This window comes from Centroberyx affinis, unplaced genomic scaffold (genome assembly GCF_046629955.1).
Source record: "Centroberyx affinis isolate AG114_WGS23_722 - 3 ecotype Tasmania unplaced genomic scaffold, CSIRO-AGI_Caff_v1 ptg004188l_1, whole genome shotgun sequence".
Classification (NCBI taxonomy): domain Eukaryota; kingdom Metazoa; phylum Chordata; class Actinopteri; order Beryciformes; family Berycidae; genus Centroberyx; species Centroberyx affinis.
In genome coordinates this window covers 98,318-118,375 of record NW_027281940.1, presented here as the reverse complement: position 1 = coordinate 118,375, position 20,058 = coordinate 98,318, and the positions used below count along the sequence as shown (strand labels likewise).

Below are 20,058 nucleotides of genomic sequence, written 5' to 3'. Positions count from 1 at the left end.
TGGAGAAACAAAGAACGGGGAGATACAAACTGCTACATACGGATACAAACGGAAAAATAGATAACAAAATGTTTAGTTTTTAATCCAAGATCAACACACAAGATCAGTGAGTTTTACTGCACATGGACACAGAATCAGTGGTCAATGTCTGACAGAACCATATAGGCCTACTAAGTACAACTAGAAATAACCGCCTCGTCGTTGTAGGCCTCCGCCAACAAGTCAAGTTGCAGTTTACATCCATGTCTGTCCAGACTCATAAAATATATGTAATGAAGACTTTGAAGGAATTTAATAAAAGGTATTAAGTGTATTTTTTGGCGAAATGGAAGCTATGACTATATTGACAAGTATGATTCCAGTGAATAATTTCCAGTGAGAAACATGCTGTCTTCACTTAGAGACTATTTTTACAGGAGTACAGAGGACTGATAGAGAGCTTCATCACATGGTGCAACGACAATCACCTGAAGCTCAATATCAGCAAAACCAATGAGCTTGTGGTGGACTACCAGAGGAACAGGAGGCCCCCTGTCCTGGTTGTCGTCTTTTGTGAGGTCACAGTGACCTTGACCTTTGACCTTTGACCACCAAAATCTAATCAGTTCATCCTTGAGTCCAAGTGGACGTTTGTGCCAAATTTGAAGAAATTCCCTCCAGGCGTTCCTGAGATATCGCGTTCACGAGAATGGGACGGACGGACATACGGACGGACATACGTACGGACGGACGGACAACCCGAACACATAATGCCTCCGGCCACAGCTGTCGCCGGCATGGAGGCATAAAAAAAAAATAATAATCTTTTTTTTTTGACTGGCATAAAGCACAGTTGGCCCCAGGGGGAATGAAATCCCTAACCCTGACTGTATTAATGCCACGCTCTAACCACTGACCCATACAGGACCTTTAGAGGTGATCAAAAAACAAAGACATCAGGCCATCAGGTCAAGATTAAACAAAAAAAACAAAAAAACAGGAAACCTTAGGGGGGCAGGCCTCTTGTAAAATCCTGAAAAATAAAAAAACCCTGGAACAAACAAAGGATCAGATTCTCCCATCCTCACATTTCCTTTATCTTTAGGTCGCCCTCTTCCCGTTTTCACCCAAAGAAAAGAGCAAAGCATAACGGAATAACAGACTGCAGCGGATTAAAAAAAACGAGAGGAAATACACATATCATGGAGCACTTGACAAGAAAATGGAAGAGGGGAAATTCTATCTGGCAGACTATTTGGCCTTTGACCCCGTATCGACCTCTCCCGGCGTCCTCGCAGCAGCCAACCAGCGCTTAACAGGTTAATAACTCCTGATCCTTATCCACCTATGGCAGACCAATTTTTATATATATATATATATATATATATACAGCACTGCAGGCCAATTTCACCTGACTGCGCGGAGCAATCAGCCATCTTAGAAGGAGAAGGTTAAAGCCGTTTCCCCTTGGGACTGTGGAGATCCCCCGGGGAAAACAGTCAGTCAAACCCCAGCCAGCCAGCCAGTCGGTATTAAACCTCCCCCGGGAGAAAAGGAGGCCATCAAACGTTATCACCTGAGAGACAAAGAGCTTCCACCGAGGGGCGAGTGCGAGAAAGACTAATGTTTTCTTATCCAATCAATGCCCTTGATTCCAATCCAAACCCTGTATCACGCCAATTGACTTCTGTCTGCCGCAGTCTCTCTCTGTCCTGATCCCTCACCGCTTCCCGTACGCTCTCCTGATTAAAGCCAATCGGCTGCTTTGTTACGGCTTAACAGGCACACAACTGAGCCACAACTGGAACGCTTGTTTTCTCATTTTCTATGTCTCTTTTTCTTTTTCTCCACACTCCCTTGGACATCAAATTCGAGGAGTTTCTGATCATTTTCAAGGTATTCAAGGACTCAAAATTGTCATGTTTTGGGGGGTAAAACATGACACTGGTCAAAATTAGACATCATAGAAGCCTCATTTTTTACTTATGATGTTGTCAAGTCAAGAAATGCTGGTTAAATTATTCATTGTATAACTGCTGCTATATCAACACAAATCTCCATCGCTGGGTTTTCCTCAGGATATGAATTGTTGATGCTTGGACAGAGAGAGCTGAGGCATATTGGTGAATTTGGGGGCTGTATTTTAATTTCAAATAAACTCCCACACACTGCGCTCTTGCATTGCCAGTGAAAATTTATTGACGTTTCAGTGTTGAAAACCTTCATCAGGTGCAATGGTGTGATGAAGTTTTTAACACAGAAGCATCAATAAATTTTGTGTGGTAGTTTATTTAACATTTTGTACAAGGCTTCGACCTCAATGTCTCCCACTGGCACCTGCACAAAGTTAAGAAAAGGTGTGCAAAGGACTTGACTCTTATGCTATATTTTAATTTAAAAAATCAAGTACTTTCAAAGCCATCCATTCACGTGTGTTTAATTTATTTCATCCTATTTTATTTTTCACAAACTTTCAATGGTTTTTAAGGCTTGTGGGAGCCTTGTAGAAGAGGTTTTGTGTGTTTGTGTGTTTGTATGTGTGTGTGTGTGTGTGTGTGTGTGTGTGTGTGTGTGTGTGTGTGTGTGTGTGTGTGAGATGACTCTACATGTGCTCGAGGTGTCCCTCCCTGGAGATTTCTCTTCATCTAGCTCTGCCTTATAGTAAACATGACTGTATCTGTCTGGCAACATCTCCTCTGGGGTTTGGCTAATGGCTTCGCGTAATGACACACACACACACGCACACACACACACACACACACACACACACCTATTTAGAACACTTAAGTATACAAGTCAGTTTGACATTACACAAATGGGATCTGCGCTAATGGCAACATGTACTGTACACATCCTTCCTTCGCCTATAATGGTGTGTGCGGTTTGCAAGAGCGTGGCTTCACTTTTCTCTCTCTCGCTCTCTCTCTCTCTCACACACACACACACACACACACACACACACAGAATCGCATTCAAGCACCTAACACACACACAAAACTTTGTAAATTAGGGTAAACAGCATTCATCTAAAAAAGTACACAGCAACAGACACACACACACATGTACACACACCGCTCTCTCATACCCAGGCGAGCAGAGGGGGGAAATCCCACAAACAAACAGGGATAGACGGCGCCACGCGGGAAACAATAATTATCGCTCCTTTGAAACAGAGGGAGAGGAAAAAAAACGTCTTTTGTGGCGTGTCAGTGGGGCTGACGGCGCCTGAGGAGCGTTCAAGAGATCACGTCTGCAGCGCTATCATTAGACGGGAGGGGTTTCAAAAAGACAGAGCGCCGATCACGGGGAAGCGTGCTGACGGCACATGAAAAAGGGGCGCTTGTGTATCAATTCAGCCTCTTTTTTTTTTTCTCCTCTCTTTTTGCTCCCCCTAAACCGCTCGCACATTATAGCTCCCCCTCCCCTTCCAATGCACACACACACACACACACACACACACACCAATAGACTCTGGTAGTCAACATCAAAGTATGATGGAGCAGGGTACATCATTAGCAGGAGAAGACAGAGGCGAGAGAGGATGAAATCATTTAGACGCCGCTGTGGAGAGGGAATTACTACGCCTGTCGGGTTGAAGGGAGCCGGGATGGAAGGGAGAGGGAAAGACAAGAGGAGACGGAGCGAGGAGGAGGAGGGAAGAGGAGGAGGAGGTGGGGCGGGAGAACGGAGAGGAAAAGGGTAGAAATGACAGGGAATGAAGAGTCAACATTACGGAGAAAGATAAAGAAAAGGAGGAGGACCAGAAATCAAACGAGAGAAAAGGCGAAAAGCGGGAGAAAGGGAGTTGGATGAGAAGCGTTGAGGACCTATGAGAAACCGGCTCTACTGGGACTTCTGCAAGACTACAAGGGGATTTTTATGGCGTTCAGCTGGGTGATGGCTCTTCACTGATACTGTATGTGCATTCGTGTGCATGTGGGAATCTCCCGTTTCCCCCTCCCATCATCTCTCCCATCGTCAGTATTCCTGCCTGGTCTGCTCTCCTGTGTCCGAGGGCCAGGCAGCCTTGTTTGACAGGCTGAATACAGTAATTGCCAGGAGCCCGAGAGATGAGATGTGAAGTGGCTCTGATGTTTTAAACATGTCGCAGTTGTAGGCCGAAGTTACACAGGTCTCTGCTCCCTTAACAAGTGGGAGATGTCAACTCAGAGAACTTTATTTCCAGTATTTGTTCTTTTGAACTCAAAAAGAAAAAAAAATACAACATTGAATACTGAACAGCGTTTTCATTGTTGCAACTGAGCAACTAAAAAAGTCATAAGTAACATTTTTTTTTAAACCAAGCTTTCCCAATGTGTCTTATAAGAATACACTGGGTTTTCTGTGGCTTGGCCTATTAGTCAGCTTACCAGTCAAGTGATGAGAACACAGACAACAAAATCATCCATGTGTCCCGCTACTCCATGCTAACACTTTAGCATACACTGTGTTGAGTGATAGTAGGCGACTAGCATCATCCAAAGTAATAAGACTTTTAGTAATAAAAAGTTGTCTCATTATAGCTGATGTAGCCAAGTTTATTTTGGGAACTATTTCAAGTGAGCAGCCACTAGCTGCCATCCCATCACCCACAACATTCACTTCCTATGGAAACAGGAAAAGTAGTCCCTGCTAGTTCAAAACAATTCTGTATTTTTCTTTCTTATTTCATGTAAATTCTACCAATCTACACAAAACTGCCAGACTTGACCGCATATCATTTAAGAATACTTACCATTTAGCATTAGAGCTGCTACAAGTTCTCATTCTCTCACTTTTTTAGATAACGCTAGTCTCCTACTATCACTCAACATAGTGTATGCTAAGGTGTTAGCATGGAGCACTGGAGCCAATGATCTACCAGGGACACACGGGTGACTTTGTTGTCTATGCTCTCATCACATAATGGGTAAGTTGACCAACTTACAAAGTTGTCCAAGGACAACTTTGAGGAGGAAAATCACAGACACATCCAGCCATGTGTGCATGTACATGCAAATAGACATGGTCGCACAGAAACATTCTCTATCTCTCTCTCTCTCTCTCTCTCTCACACACACACACACACACACACACAAACACACGCACACACATTAACATCTCTCAAACAAACACACAAACACTCCCCCTCTCTCAGCATTCCTTTCTCACACTCTCACACTCACAAACTCTCATCCTTTCTTTTTCTCTCTCTTAATACAAAAGCAGTCAAAAAAATCTTTCTCTCTACTATATATTTATATCTCCATCTCTTTAACTGTCTGTCTCAACAATACACTCACAGATACATAAACCCTTTGGGGCGCCACAGATAAACGCTCTCCCCTCTCTCCCCAAAATGCAATTAGTCATTATGTATCCCCCCATAATCTGCCGTGTTCATTTTGTTTGCCTTTGATACAGCGTTATCTTGCCAGTCTTTACACAGAGCACCGCTTACATCCCCCGGTAACGGCAACACAAAGTCAAAGTTATCAGATGCACCCAAAAAACCCAAAAAGTGAGAGAGACGGTAGGGTGGGGGGGGGGAGGGGAAGCCCGTTCTGTTTGAGAGGGGTGCACAGTGTAAAACGGGAGTGTTAGTCATCCGAACCCTTGAGAAGTGCATCAGATGTGGGAACGGGGATACAGAGGAAAGTAATGACCTTATTTATCTGTGTGTGCTTCTGTTTGAGAGAAAAATGAAGGACTGGGACATAGATATGAAATCTAATTTCAGGTCGTAATGATGCAGTGTGTGTGTGTGTGTGTGTGTGTGTGTGTGTGTTTGTGTGTCTTACCGTCATCGCCCTGGCTCCCCTCTCTCTTCAGCATCTGCACCGCCCCCACATACTTCTTCAGCTGGACCTTGAGGACCTCATTCTCCCTGCACAAACAAACAAACAAGCACACAAAACAGCTTAAAAAAAAGGGAGAAGAAAATCACAGGGCTATTCTTTTTTGTCTCTATGGCTATGTTCAGACAGCAGGAAAATCCAATCCGGTTTCAATTCTGAACTTTAAAGCAGAGTGTCCACATTGTAAGTAATAAATGACCAGATCAGAATTGTGTGTTTAGACAGAATAATAGTTTTCTAGTCCCGCTGCAGAATGCATTTATGAAAGGAGGCATGAAACCTCTTCTGATGTCAAATGAATGTCACTTGGGGAGCAACGAAAAAACAAATCACTTGAAATCCAATCTGAGTGGTCATTCATAGGTGGTTTCAAACCACCTATGAATGTTGCTTAAATCTGTTCTGAAAAGATCGGATTCCATGTGTTTTTTTTGTTGTTCAGACTTCTGACTTGCACTGGAGATGCAAAAAAATTGGATTTGAGCCATCTGTCTAAATACAGCATATCACTATTGCCGGCTGAAAATCGATCATATTTCCAAAATGTCAAAATGGCAACTTTTTTTTTACATTTTTCAGTTTATCCAATGGGATTTGAAAAGAACCCATAAACCTGAGGACCCACAGAAGACCATGTAATTCTTCAGTTGAAGTTAAAACATGAAGGAGTTATGAGGTTTTCACCCAACAGCAACGATAAGTGTTTCTGACCCTGGTTAAGGGAGCTCCGATCAATGCAGTACGGCCAAATCCCAGTCAGGCCAGTAACAGTATCTGAGGCACATAGACCTCCTATAAACCTGCCGTTACCATGCATCCTGGGTGACTGGATCACCATTGGATAGTGCAGAAACACATGAAATCCAGATGTAAATGCACCCAAGACGCATTTAAGATCCGATCGTCCAAACCAGAGACACATTTGGCCACATTAACAACGAAGTGTAAATACAACAAGTTTCCAATCTATATAGAACATGAACGGAAACAAACAGGTGGCAGGCAGCTCGGATAGCAACAGACTAGTCCGAAATGGATTGTCAGGATGCTGGTGGATAGGAGACAAGCGAGACGAGGTAAATTTTAAAGGACGTAAATATTATGAGATGCAGTGATGTGCCTGATGATCTGCGTTTTGGCAGGGGAAAGAGACATCGGATTTTAATGTCTATACCGTTAAGTCCCGGTGTAAACGGGACCAGAGAGTCAACCTACAGCCCTACATTAGCATTGTTCAGAGAGGTGGTGGAGGTGTGTGTGTGTGTGTGTGTGTTGGACTGGGTGTGGGGGCACAGATTGAGAGAGAGACACAGTGATAAAGAAACAGAGAGCGAGAGGCAGAGACAGTCTCCTTACAAGCCGTAACCGGTTGAACAGCATCGACTTCGGGGAGGAAATCAATCAGAATTGGAGTGCGGCTTTATGCCCTTGGCAGTTAAATTTAACAGCCTTTGTCTTGCTCCACCGCCGCCACCCCCCCCCCCCCACCCCCATTCTCCACGGGTGCTTTTTTTGGTGCCCTGCTTATCAGTCCTCATTCCCCACCAACAAAGGAGGCGCCTGCCGGGAGACCTCCTGAATCCACATGACGAGCTCTCCTAGGAGCCGTCCACACTGTTGTTATCAGAACCACCCGCGGCCCAGACACCATTCCTGGCTGATTTAATTATAGCTAATACATGCCGCTTGTTCTGAGTGTGTGTGTGTGTGTGTGTGTGTGTGTGTGTGTGTGTGTGTGTGTGAGGCGCTCAGGGAGATACGCCGACGTTCAGATGCGTCTCATCTTACTGAGAACGAGCGTTGTGTCTGTTGTTGCACCAGAAGGCAGATTACAGCGTTTGACAAAGAGCGAGTGAACTGGCCGTGATACTTCAAGCTCAGGTTAAAACTCTCTCAGCACACATAGGTCTCTTACTTATTAACAGCTCCATCACTTGGGCAAAGGAACAGTCGGCTTTTCTGCTCCTTTTCTGCCGTCAGTGTCTCTCTTTGCATCAGTCACCTACTTTCGTAAACACATGGATAACACTTTGGTCTTCGCAAGGGTGTAACAACACTCTCTGAAAAGTGACATCTGTACACTTTGTACTTGCATTACACTGTAGTATTGTTATACCTTTGAAAGGACATTATGTATAAGGGAGATTTTCAATAGGTAGTTGCAGAGTATTACTATTATTCCTGTTGTTATTATCCCTATTAATGCTACAACTACTGCTACTGCTATTCTTATTAGGTGCTTGGGAGGAGCACGTCAATAAGAGCCAGGCTCTGTGTTTTTGTAGTAAACGCTTCTGCAATGCAAACTGCTTATGGGGAATTACAGTATGCGCTCTTTAGGAAACGCAGAGCCTTGCATAAGGAAAACAAAACTAACAACTATCCAGTGACATGCTTCATGATCTGGGCTTTTCCAGGCCGATACCAAAGCTCTTTATCAATGTGTTCTTGTGTGTTCTTGTGTCCTCCGTGACGCGTTTAATGTCATATCTAACCACCGAAGCACGATTCCAAAACAAAAGAACGAAGGGACGGAGGACAGATAAAGGTCGTGGACGCATGGGATGGAGACTTGACCGGCGAGAACGAATTGAAAGCCCCGAGATTCACTGCGAGAACGACACATCACGTCCGAGCAGCGCTGCAGTCGACAGTACAGACCAGGTGAAACAGCTGGGAAAATGAACAGCTGTGTGTCTTAATTAATCACGCGCTTGACGTGAAGCACACAGTCCATCTCAAACTGTAAGGAAGCTTCTCTGTGCACAGGTGTGTTCCATCACTCCATCAAGCCTCACAGCTCACCTGACTTATTGTCGTTCTCCTTCGTTCTGTTTGCCCCGAGTTTCTGCAATAGCTTCCTTGGTTCATTATTGTTCATTTTATCAAGTGCATCCAAAGTGAATATTTTGCTAAATCATTGTTTTTGATTTATTTGATTTGTTCCTTTGCATTTTTGATTCATTTGGAGCAATGACTGCAATTTATATTGTTATTTACACTGTGTAAATTGAGTTTACTCTACAGCTTGTATCAGTTTTTCAGTATATTCATTCAATCATCATTTGAAGTTGTGAGATTTGTGTTGAGTAATAGACAATATTGAGATTATTATGAATTATTTGCTATGTATTGCCTGATGATTGAATTTTGTTGAATTATTAATGAATTTGATACAACTGAATTGTTTTCTGTTGATGTAATGAGCTTTCTGTTTGCATCATTGAATACAGAAAACACTTGAGCTGGAAAAAAGAGGGATATTCAAATAAATGTCTCCTCTGTGGAATATAGACCTTGGACTTCTCATCTGCTCATTAGCTCACATCATGAATATTTCTAGGGTGCACCAGCCCCAGGTCCCAATAGGTGTCTATAACCTATAACACCCATATGTTTGGATTGAAGCTGCCAACTGTGCCAATATTTAGTGTTTAAATTTGACCATTTTTAAATTCCAAAAACATTCCAGATTATGATCAGTGGTCGATCGATTGCTGCACCCCTAGGTCTAACCCCACTATAGTCCTATTTATGACTCCCTGACACATAGAGATATGCATTTTCACAGTATACCACCTCGGGCATGAAAAGATGTACAGATGCAATAACCAGAGAGAGAATACTCTATATCATGACAGCAAACAATGAAGAGAGACACACTGATACACAACAAAATCATATCTAGACCCAAGTGTAGATCATACCTACAGAAAGATGTGCATCTACAGCACAAGCTGGCCTTGAGGGAAATTTGTGGAAATGTACAGAGGCGGCCGACAGCTGATCCGGCGCTGTCACAGGGACAATGTAAATGAGTGAGGGTCCTGTAGGTTTACGAGAAAACATATTGTTCTTTACCCCAAAGAAAAGCCTCAAATGCACAGTACATTTTCAAATCCAATTTCAGAGCAGGCCGACGCCCCTCAGGTCGCAGGTTCAGGCATCCGCAAGCTAAATCAAACAGAATTTCTCATTTATCCTGCGTGCCGTAAACCTACACAACTTTTCCCGACAAAACTCTCCGCCCCAATGCCTCAACATCTCCCCGGACATTCAATTTCCTTCCCTTTCCACGTTTCTATTTAATGTGTCTTGTTTCTGTGTATTTTGTTTATCGTGAGGATGCATTGCATGCCTTGCTGCAAACTAAGTATCCCATTAAGGCCCAAATGCACTGGCTGCTATTCTTGACGCACGTCACTTCACCCTCCTAATTTGACACTTCCATGGCGCGCTGCGAGCGGACCATTTGGCATTTCACCATCGCAAAGGGGAACATTACTAAATAACATTTTCTGTTCAACATTCAGCTCCATATATTTGGAGACCAGCGAGTAAACAAACCTCGTCAATATATAGTGTTCATATTTTGTCCATGTATCTGAACAGCTGTATGCTACGAGCTAAATTACCCACTTAGTTTACGGTCCTATACTACAAGGCGTTATTGGATTTCATTAATTTTCTCTTCCTCATCCATGTCTTGGCTTCCTGCGGCTGACTTCTTGACAAGAACGGCATGATTAAAAACATGCATGGCGTCCTTTTGCCTCCAAATAGGTCAACAGTCTCCGTTGCTTTTTCATCGAGTCGTTACAAATTATTAGTGTGCTTGCTGACACGCTCAGCAACGTCGCGGAGAGGTGTGCAATTACTTTTCTAAGCAATACGCATTTAAGTTTTGGCGCGATTTATTTTCCAACACACACTAATGGTGGGATGCTCGGAGTGGGTGATGTCATCAACTGCCGTGGACACCTGCACATCGTTAAGAGAACACAGGACCAGCTGTGGATGCTCACATATACATACACACATATATATATACACACACACACACACACACACACTCCCCCGACCCTCCTTATTAGAGAGAGAGAGGTTTAAAGGGGGGTGAAGCTAGAGGAAGGGACTCAAACACACAAACACACCGCTGCTTTTTCAGCAAGCGCACTCACATTTTCTTCAGAAAATATGCCTAATCTTCTTATTATGTTGTGAATTACAATACTTTTTCCAGAGGTTAATACAAAAGTTAATACCCCAGGAATAAAAGCCATTGTGGAAGGTTTAAGTCTTAAACTGGGCTGCAGGGATGGTCTGGTGCTTAGAGAGACCGTCCTTCAGCTGGAAAAGCATCCGCCCTGCCATAGTGTCCTTGAGCAAGACAATGAATCCCTCCTGCTGCTCTGTTGCTGACCTCTGACCTTCCCAGAGGGGGGGAAAGGGAATAGAGAATATCTTAATGGGGATCAATAAGGCTGGAGGTGGAGATCAGGCTTCCCACCATGGCCCTGATGTAGAATTTGATGACTTTTCATCACTTTCCATAACTAAGTAATTTTGTCCCTTCCTGGTTTGTTACTGTTGTCAGCTGAGAAAAGTTGTAAAAGTCTGGTTTCCACTATACGTGTAGGTTAGGGTTTGCTGTGGAGAAAACCAACTGAAAACCACCATCTAATGCAATGAATGTGTGAGACAAGTTGTAAAAAACATTCTGCTATATTCCTGTAATGTGACCAATTTGTAAAACTCCCTGATATTCCCTGACTTCCCCAGAGAATTTAGCAAATTCTCTGTCTGGTATACACCTTTCTAAATCTCACGATATTCCAGCATTTCCTTGATCAGTGGGGATCCTGGGTGATGGATAACGAATAAAAAAGTAAACAACAAAAGCCATCTGGGAGTGACAACATTGCACACTTTCCTCATCCCAAAAAACCTAATAAAAAAACAGCCGCTTTGGCTCTCTGTTGACGCACTAAAATCGAGAGCAGACGCATCAAGGTGGTTGATGCTTTCTTGATGCATATTTGATGCTTTTAGCGCACGTTGGGCCACTGCTAACAATTGGCTTGTTTGTGTTTCCAGTGCGTTTTCTGCCTTTATAGGGACAATAAAGTTTTAAATGAGTCTGTCAAAACAAAACAAGTCTCACAGATAACTTGCTCGGCTTCTCTGTTGTGGAAAGAACATCCTTCTTCCTCGCTGGCAGTAGCAGCTGATGTGGGACCAGCCTCAAACCCATTTCTCATAGGCAATAGTCTGACCCAGAAATACGAATGGCTGCTCTGAGGATAAGCCTATTAACCAAACAGTATGTTGGTTAAGTTAATATAATTGTTTTCAGTCATCTCATCTTTTCCCAAGCATGCGAGAGACCAGTGAGAGAGACGGAGAGCGAGGGAAAAAGATAGACAGTGTGTGTGTGTGTGTGTGTATTAGAGAGATAGATTTAAAGAGTTTGTAAATGTGTTTTTGTGTGTAAAAGAAAGAGATGGTGAGAGAGCGAGAGAGATAGACAGAGTGTGCGTCGGAGAGATAAAGAAAACACACACAGAGAGAGTTTGTGACTGTTTTTGTGTGTGTGAGAGAGTCAATAATACAGAGAGTTTGTGAAGACAGTGTGTATTTGTGTGTGTGAGAGTGTGTGTATAGAGACTAATAGAGAGACGGAGAGGAGGGAAGGAGCATCTTAACATTCTCTTTAAGGACAAGCAAAAAACTATCTCAAGAGGAAAGCTAAAACCTAAAATATGTGCAATAATTACCTAAGCTGAGTCTAAGCCCTGAGGAGATTATTTTTTGTTGTTTTTTCTTTTGTCTTTTATCCTCTACCTTTATTATCCCCGCGCTCTGTAGCCGTCTTAATGTGCGATAAACCCGGCTAAATTGGCTGTACTTCAGGTACGGTCTGCTTTTGTTTGGGACTGGTAAATGAGAGCTACAGAGTTGCCTTCAGAGACAGACAGCTCGCTAGCTAGGTAATGCTCCTGAGTGCAATTTACTGCTCAGCCTCTCCTAAAAAAACCCACTTCAAGCACACACTGTTGTGTCACACTTCCAAAGGCTCGATGCCCAGAGCAGCGCAGACGCACACACGCCTGTACAAACACACACACACACACACACACATATATCCACGCTCAGCCATACACACACGAGCACAGCAAGGCTATAGAGTGGAGGCTGGGTTGTTAAAACTTCAGCATTGAAAGAAAAGGGCCCCCTTGGGCGGACTGACATAATTGAGTTCCCAAAGAAAGAAAACAGCGAGCCTAAACACTCCAAACAAGTAAACTAGGCAAACTTCACAAACGCTCTCTTTGCCACTTCTTAGATCAGCCGTACCAGACCGCCTGTAGAAAAGACTGTAGCTTTGCCAACTAAGAAAAAGGCATCTGCTCCCATTTCTTTTGGGGTAGTGTGTGTGTGTGTGTGTGTGTGTGTGTGTCTGCGTGTGTGTTCGTCTGTCCAACCGCCCCCTTCTCCCGGTGGCGAGGTACCACTTCCTGGCCTGAGCCCATTCGACTGGCCGTCTTCCAGTCTTCCTGCTGCGAGAGGCCTGCTTTCTGCTCCGCCAACTGACGTCTAAAAAAGGGGGACAAGGACTGGTTGGGGGAGAGAGTGTGTGTGTGTGTGTGTGTGTGTGTGTGTGTTCTTCAACTTCTATCCTTGAGGGAAGGAGTTTGAGTGTGCGAGGACATTTTTGAGAAGTGAGGTCACTTTGGCCGAGGCTCACTTCTACATGATGCTCGTTTAGGGTTCGGGCTCGGGTTTAGGGTTTAAAGTAATGATCCGCCACATTTTCATATCAATAAATGTCCGTTTTCCTCCTCTCCGTCACCAATTTATATAACATAATAGTGATTCAACCTATACCCAGTCCATGAAAGATTTTCCATTTGCTGTTCTGGTAGGTCTTTCCCAGGAAAAAGCCTCTGGCACACAGTAAGTGATGCATTTTATGTTTCTGGAGGCAGCAACAGCGGTTTGCTTGGACTTACAACTTAGGTTAGAATTACAATTAAGTGTAGGTTAGGGTAAGGGTTCAAGTTAGGGATAGTAGTGAGCAGAGATGTGGACTCTGAGTCACTGTTTTGATGACTTGCAACTTGACTTGACAGAAAAGAAATGACTTGAGACTCGACTTGGACTTGGAAGTTAAAGACTCGTGACTTAACTTGACTTGAGACATGATGACTCGAATGACTTGTTTGTGTTCATTTTATGTTTTTTACTTGACTTGCCTTAACTAAGGACTCGACTTGACTTGACATAACCTGTGACTTGACTTGACTTGCCCAAGAAAAAATGACCTGGGACTTGCTTGAGACTTGGACCAAATGACTTGAGTCACATGTCTGGTAGTGAGGGTTATGGGTATAGGGAATGAATGGAATCATCGGAAGGTCCTCATAAGGTTAGTACCGGGGGTGTGTGTGTGTGTGTGTGTGTGTGTGTGTAGACGAACACGTGTGGGTACGGTCACATGTGCACTCGGGATGCCGGAAGCTGCAAAAAGTTGGGAGTGAGTGAGTGTGTGTGTGGGTGGGAGTGTGCGTGTTGAATGAGTAAGGGTCTTGCATCCGTGTGTTTTATTTACGTATGCGTGTGTGAGTAAGCGTGCAGCAGCTCGTTTCAGCCCACTCCCCTCTGCCTGATTCGACGCCCACCAAAATCTATCTATGGCGGCTCTCTCATCCTCTGCCACCCCCATATTAAGCCTGACTCCACACGCGCACACACACACACACACACACACACACACACACACACAGACGCCACTTCCTTGGCCTTGGGTACTGCTCTACTACAAAAGCACTATTACAAGGAGAAGTACTATTATAAGCAGATGACTGGCGGCAGCCTCCTCTAACAACGGGACCATCTGGTGCTGAAGATAAACATTTAACCTGGAAATTTTTTGCTTGCAGTTGAGCGATCACTGTCAAAGTTTGGGTAGATTATACACTCCGCCTCCATTAACGCATCAATTAACTGAATAGCTGTAAAATACTTTTGCTACATGTCTGTCGCTGAGCGAGCCAGCAGTCATTACAAGTGTTGAGATTTTACCCTTTGGTGTCAGATTTTATGTCAGGCTTACTGACTCCCAATTCATCCCGGCTGCAAATGAATCACAAAGAATTGTGGGATACGTAGCAACCGTTGCCAGTAGCCTCTTTCACTGAATGATCCTGACAGCTTCCAGCCCTCATTCAGTGGCTAGCTGCTCCTTCAGTGGTATTTATAGCCACTATTGATTGAGCCAGATTTGGCTGAGGAGGAAAAGCAGCACTTGAGATTTAGTGGCTGACTATAGAATAGTTTTGTGTGCGTGTGTGTGTGTGTGTGTGTGTGGTTCGAGTGTGCATGTGTAAATGCACATTGCATGTCAAACTGACCTGCATAGAGAGCGAGGCAGTCATATACAGGAATATAGTAGCAATCCCTGGTTCCTTGTACACTCTTTTCAACTCTCTACCTGTCATCCTCTCTTTCCATTTCCACTCCATTAAGGCGCTCCATGTGGGCATGTATTCAGGTGCACATAAAGATCATCACACATTAAAAACCCCATGGCACAGTGACAAAAAGTCCAGACTCAGATCCATCAGCTTTAGCAGTCCCTATTAAGTTAACTTAAGTCGGTACTCGATCAATCCTAGTCGGGGGTTTGACTTAATGTAGGAGGCTACTATCTGAAAACTGACTTGCTGAGTCTTTCAGTGTAGACTGCTGGAGGATGACTAATCCTCTATTTGAAGGGTTCGGGGGTCGACCGAAGACTTTCTGGCATATTGGCAATCAATTGTAGATGGTGGGGTGACGCAATCTGCTTTCAGGGAAACTGTAGGCGGTAACTTATTGGGAAAAAAGTGTGTGAGAGTGTATGTGGGTGTGTATGAAATGTACACACTCTACACAAGCTGTGAAGAAAGGGGAAAAAAGTTGCCAATGTCATTCTGACATTCAGAAACAAATACTTCCCATCATCCCATAGCTTTTACCATAAGCTGATTAAACCGGTTCTGCAGACCTACCACTGATACTTCCTCCCCTTGTACAAAACCAGTTCCTTTGGCCTGTCTTGCTGAGGCTGTCACCAATAGAGAATCAAGCAATAATTAGTGTGATTATGGGTAAAACGGTGATGCGGTGAGGTATGAGGCACAGCCAAAAACCATCAGCAGCACCACAGCACCTATAACAGTAAAGAACGTCTTCGATGTATTATTGCTTTTATACAATAGTTACCAATGCATGTGTGCTGACTGAAAATGTTATTTTCAAAGTAGTACACATACATAAGAAATAAAAGGAGGCAACAAATAAAAGGAGGCAACAAGAAAGATCACCAACTAGCTCACTGGTTAGCGTTGGCATAGCAACCAATTAAGCCCGAGATCTATGCGAAATATCAGCATGGTTCAAATGCATCTTTAACTATTCAAACGGCTTGGTTGACCATAGATAAACCATGTAATTAAAGGTGCATTAGATAAGATGTTTACTATCCTGTAGCAGAAAATGACTGTAATTTATCTGTGTGGGTTGTTGATCAATACCAGTGATGACTCAGCAATTATTTTGCCAAGAAGTGCTGAGATTTCTGGCTTTCAAAACTCACTTTCTGGCCCGTTCTCTGTTTTGGAACAAATTCTTAAAGATGGAGGATGGTGCTATGAGTGATACACATTACACATTTTGTTCTCAAGCCAAAAAAGCAAGTGACAAAACAGTATTATTGTATTATTGTATATTACCTCTTTTCTGTTGGATCTCTGCTCTAATCAGCTAGCTTACTCATCTCCATTGTAAAAATGTGACTTTTAAATGTGACTGTCGATGTTGTTGCAGTTCCTTTGTCACCAACAGAGGGTGATAAAAGTCATAAATTACTTCAAGGAGTGATGACTCTGTCACTGTGTAGTTTTTTCCGACACAATACACATGCTGTTCAACGTGATGTGTTACGTTTGTCAAGGCAGCAGTTTGTCTCTCAGCTGTTTTTCATGTATTTTTGGAACAAACCTGCAGTAGAACAGATTGTATTTCACTCTTTAAGTTTTGATTTGTAACCTCCTATGCGTGGAGTCTCTTCTTGCAGCTTTAACCCTCCATATGCCAAAAAGATAATGACGCCAAAAAACGTCCATTCTATGTTTCCTATTTCTATGCTGTTCCTTACCTGGCCAAGGCCTGGACCTTGGCTGTGTGTCGTTCCTCCAGCTCGGCCAGCTTCCTCCTCAGCAGGTCGGTTTCCTGCCTCAGGCCCGCCGAGTGCTCCATCTCCCCGTCCAGCAGGCTGCGAAGAGACCTGCAGCGAAGATACGCAGCGGTTCAGAGACACAAACACACACATCAATACAGTTTTGTGTCCCAGGCACAGTCAGAAAGCTCCATCTCCCTGTCTAGCAGCCTAACGAAGGGATATAAAGTGTCGTTCCAGAATGAGATGTGGCACCTACTCTTTCAAAATAAGTGCCAGCACTAAATTAAAAAAAGTTATGGTACTTCTTTACAGACAGCAGGTAACTTACATCCCTGGTCTGCAAAGTAACGCTTAAACTTTTATTTTAGAATAACACTTTTACAGATTGGACCCTTGATATGATGATGATGAACAACCCAGTCTCACAGCTCAGGCTACAATAACCTTTATACAGGCTGGATCCTCTATATTGTAGAGATATTGAATGATGAAGGTATGGTAAGGAGATTCCCATGTGCAGTACTTTAGATATATACTATATATATTATAATGCATCTTCAAATACAGCAATATTACTTTCCTGCCCCAAATCCGGTCAGAATACTTCATCCCCCCTATCTAGCAGACTGTGAAGAGACCGAGGGAAGACACACACTGTTTCAGATATATATTATAATGTTCTTTTAGCTGATTTACTGAGTCATATTCAAAGCCGTTATAAAATACCCAATAAATGCACAGCTGTGATATCCATGCCCTAACCACAAATCACCACTTATCCTGAAAATAGAAATATATTGCTTGGCAGAAAAATAATTATGATTTATTACAATGGTGTATAAATGATTACAATAGTGTTTTTTATTACAATGGAGTTTTATAAAAAGGCCTCTTAGCTGTTCTAAATTGTAAATCACGATCTCTCATGGCTTATTGCTTAAATAAACAACACAGCTAAACAGTTTTCTGCCCCAACTCAACACAACATAGTCTTATGTCTGAACAGAAAACAAGCTGACACGATTTTTACACAAAGGTCATCTGATATCTTCGTCTAGTCTGCCAAACAAACTTCAGCATCCTGAAAAAGCTGACATCTAGGACTTGGGCGTGTATGTGTGTGTGTGTGTGTGTGTGTGCGTGTGTGTATCCCAACATACGTGTTTTGTTCCTCTAGCTCGTCCTTCCTGTTCATCATGGCTACGATGGCCTGACGCAGCTCCACTGGAGAGGAGAGAGACAGCAGAATACAATGGTAAGACAATTGCACATACAATATGCATAAACTACTTAAGCTACACATAATCCCTATACATAGCAGTATGCATCAACTATTAAGCAACTAATTACAGTAGTCCTCTCTGTACTCCATGCTGGCTGAATGAATGCTGCACTTTTTTCTTCCATCCCCAAGAGAAACTGCTTGGATAAAATCAAGTTTTGCTCTCTTCTCAGCTGTCAGAAGTTATAAAGAATGGTTCCTATTTGGTTCAGACAGGACTGGAGTTTTGTGTTACAATATACTTATTTGGCAGTTACTGTAAAGCATTCAAGAAAGAACCGTCTGCAGAAGGCAGGATAAATGCATGAAGGGAAACTGCATTGGCTGCCACCATAATCCCTTTGCTTTAAACTACGCATCAACAGCTTGTAGAACATGAAAATAAGCTCCAAATGGGCCCTATCAATTCTATATGCACAAAGTACTTATATAAATATGAAGGTAGGATATTGATCAATCCAATCTATCACAGTATGCTTCAGCTACACATTAGTATGTCAAGCACACATCACATACTTCACAATATTAATCAATGACATATAAAACATGGATATGAGAACCTACGGTGGCTTAGCTGGAGACAAACAAACTTTAGTTATAAAGACACATTATACAACCAGCGATAGGTGAACTGGACCAGAATCAACCAAGAACACAATAATCCTTGAAAAATGAATCAGAGGATTATAGAAGCCTGCAAAAACTGCTTATCATTTGTATTAGGGCTTTCATAAAGCTCGCTGTTGCTCTAATAGCGTTAATATTTTTATGCAACTCAACCGATCAACAGAATCTCGAGGAGCTGAATCTCCTTCACTGCTCAGTCCAAACCCTACGGACAGTAAACAACCACTGGCAACTGGGTTATATAATTGTATTATAATTATCAGCAAGACAGCAAACAGTCTTCTCTGTCCACTGGTTGCAGCAGCTGGTACAACTCAGTTCTCCAGACATTTTTACTGTTACCAACAAGCTGGATTTTCAGAAGAGTACAGGACCTCGCTACCTGCCAAAATGGCTGCTAGAGAAGACAAACTTAACAGCCAGTAGGGTTAGATATTGGCCTTTTATTAAATATCGGATATTAGCCAGTCAGTGTCATCCACCTCTGATATGATAGAGGTTCCTCCCTGACCACAGCTACATTAAAAAAAACTGTAAAACCTGCAATGAAATCATATTCTCTTTGCATATTTTATTGTTCAATAACTTTTTTGCAAATTAATTCTTCATGTAAAGGCAGTAAGCAGGTCACCCTGCCTTAAAGAGCTGTTGTCATTATTATTAGTTTCAATGGAGTTTTAGTCTCACATGATGGTCTAAATTCTGTTTTAGAGGCTTTTCCACCCTGACAAGAATAAAATTCAGGGGAAAACGCTGAATATTTGTAATTATTTGCCATGAAAATGGTCAAATTTAAAGATATTGAACATCGGCACAAACTCCAGGCTATCAGCGACAGTCTAAAAATATTCATATCCACTCCAGCCTTCAATAACCCATATCGGCCACAGCTACCGGCCACAGGCAGCACTGGGCTGGTGGGTGATGCTAATCTCCCAGCCTGATGTTGAGGCAGGTTTGGGCTGTGTGGCAGGCAGCACACTGACTCACCTCATAGCTACACATGGAGGTTTCAAACCAGGCTATTACCATGATTTCCCAAAATAACAAGGGAGTTAATCTACCCTGCACTTTGCATTCCATCACACACACACACACACACACACACAGGCGGACTCTCGCTCTCTCTCACACACACACACATACACACACACACAGAACACTATTCTCATAACAAATGTATGGTGTCAGTGTAGCCCCAGACTCAAGTAGGTCTCCTCCAGCCCCAAGCTAAGTGCCTGGTTGGGGGGGAGCAAGAGGAGAAGGAGGAGGAGGAGGAGGAGGAGGGCGATGAAGAGCAGAACAGAGAGCGGAGGAGAAGAGAGGAA

The 20,058-nt window shown here is 43.1% G+C and overlaps 1 protein-coding gene across 1 annotated transcript in view; it reads right to left on the bottom strand.

Moving 5' to 3' along the window:
- Positions 1 to 20,058, bottom strand: part of snx29 (sorting nexin 29) — a 91,818-nt gene that overhangs the window by 53,829 nt on the left and 17,931 nt on the right. Inside the window, exons 12-14 of the mRNA XM_071542804.1 lie at positions 17,982 to 18,045; positions 16,798 to 16,926; positions 5,760 to 5,845 (exon numbers count right to left, since the gene is read on the bottom strand). Coding sequence (XP_071398905.1) covers positions 5,760 to 5,845; positions 16,798 to 16,926; positions 17,982 to 18,045 — 279 coding nt within the window. The remainder of the gene's footprint in view (positions 1 to 5,759; positions 5,846 to 16,797; positions 16,927 to 17,981; positions 18,046 to 20,058) is intronic.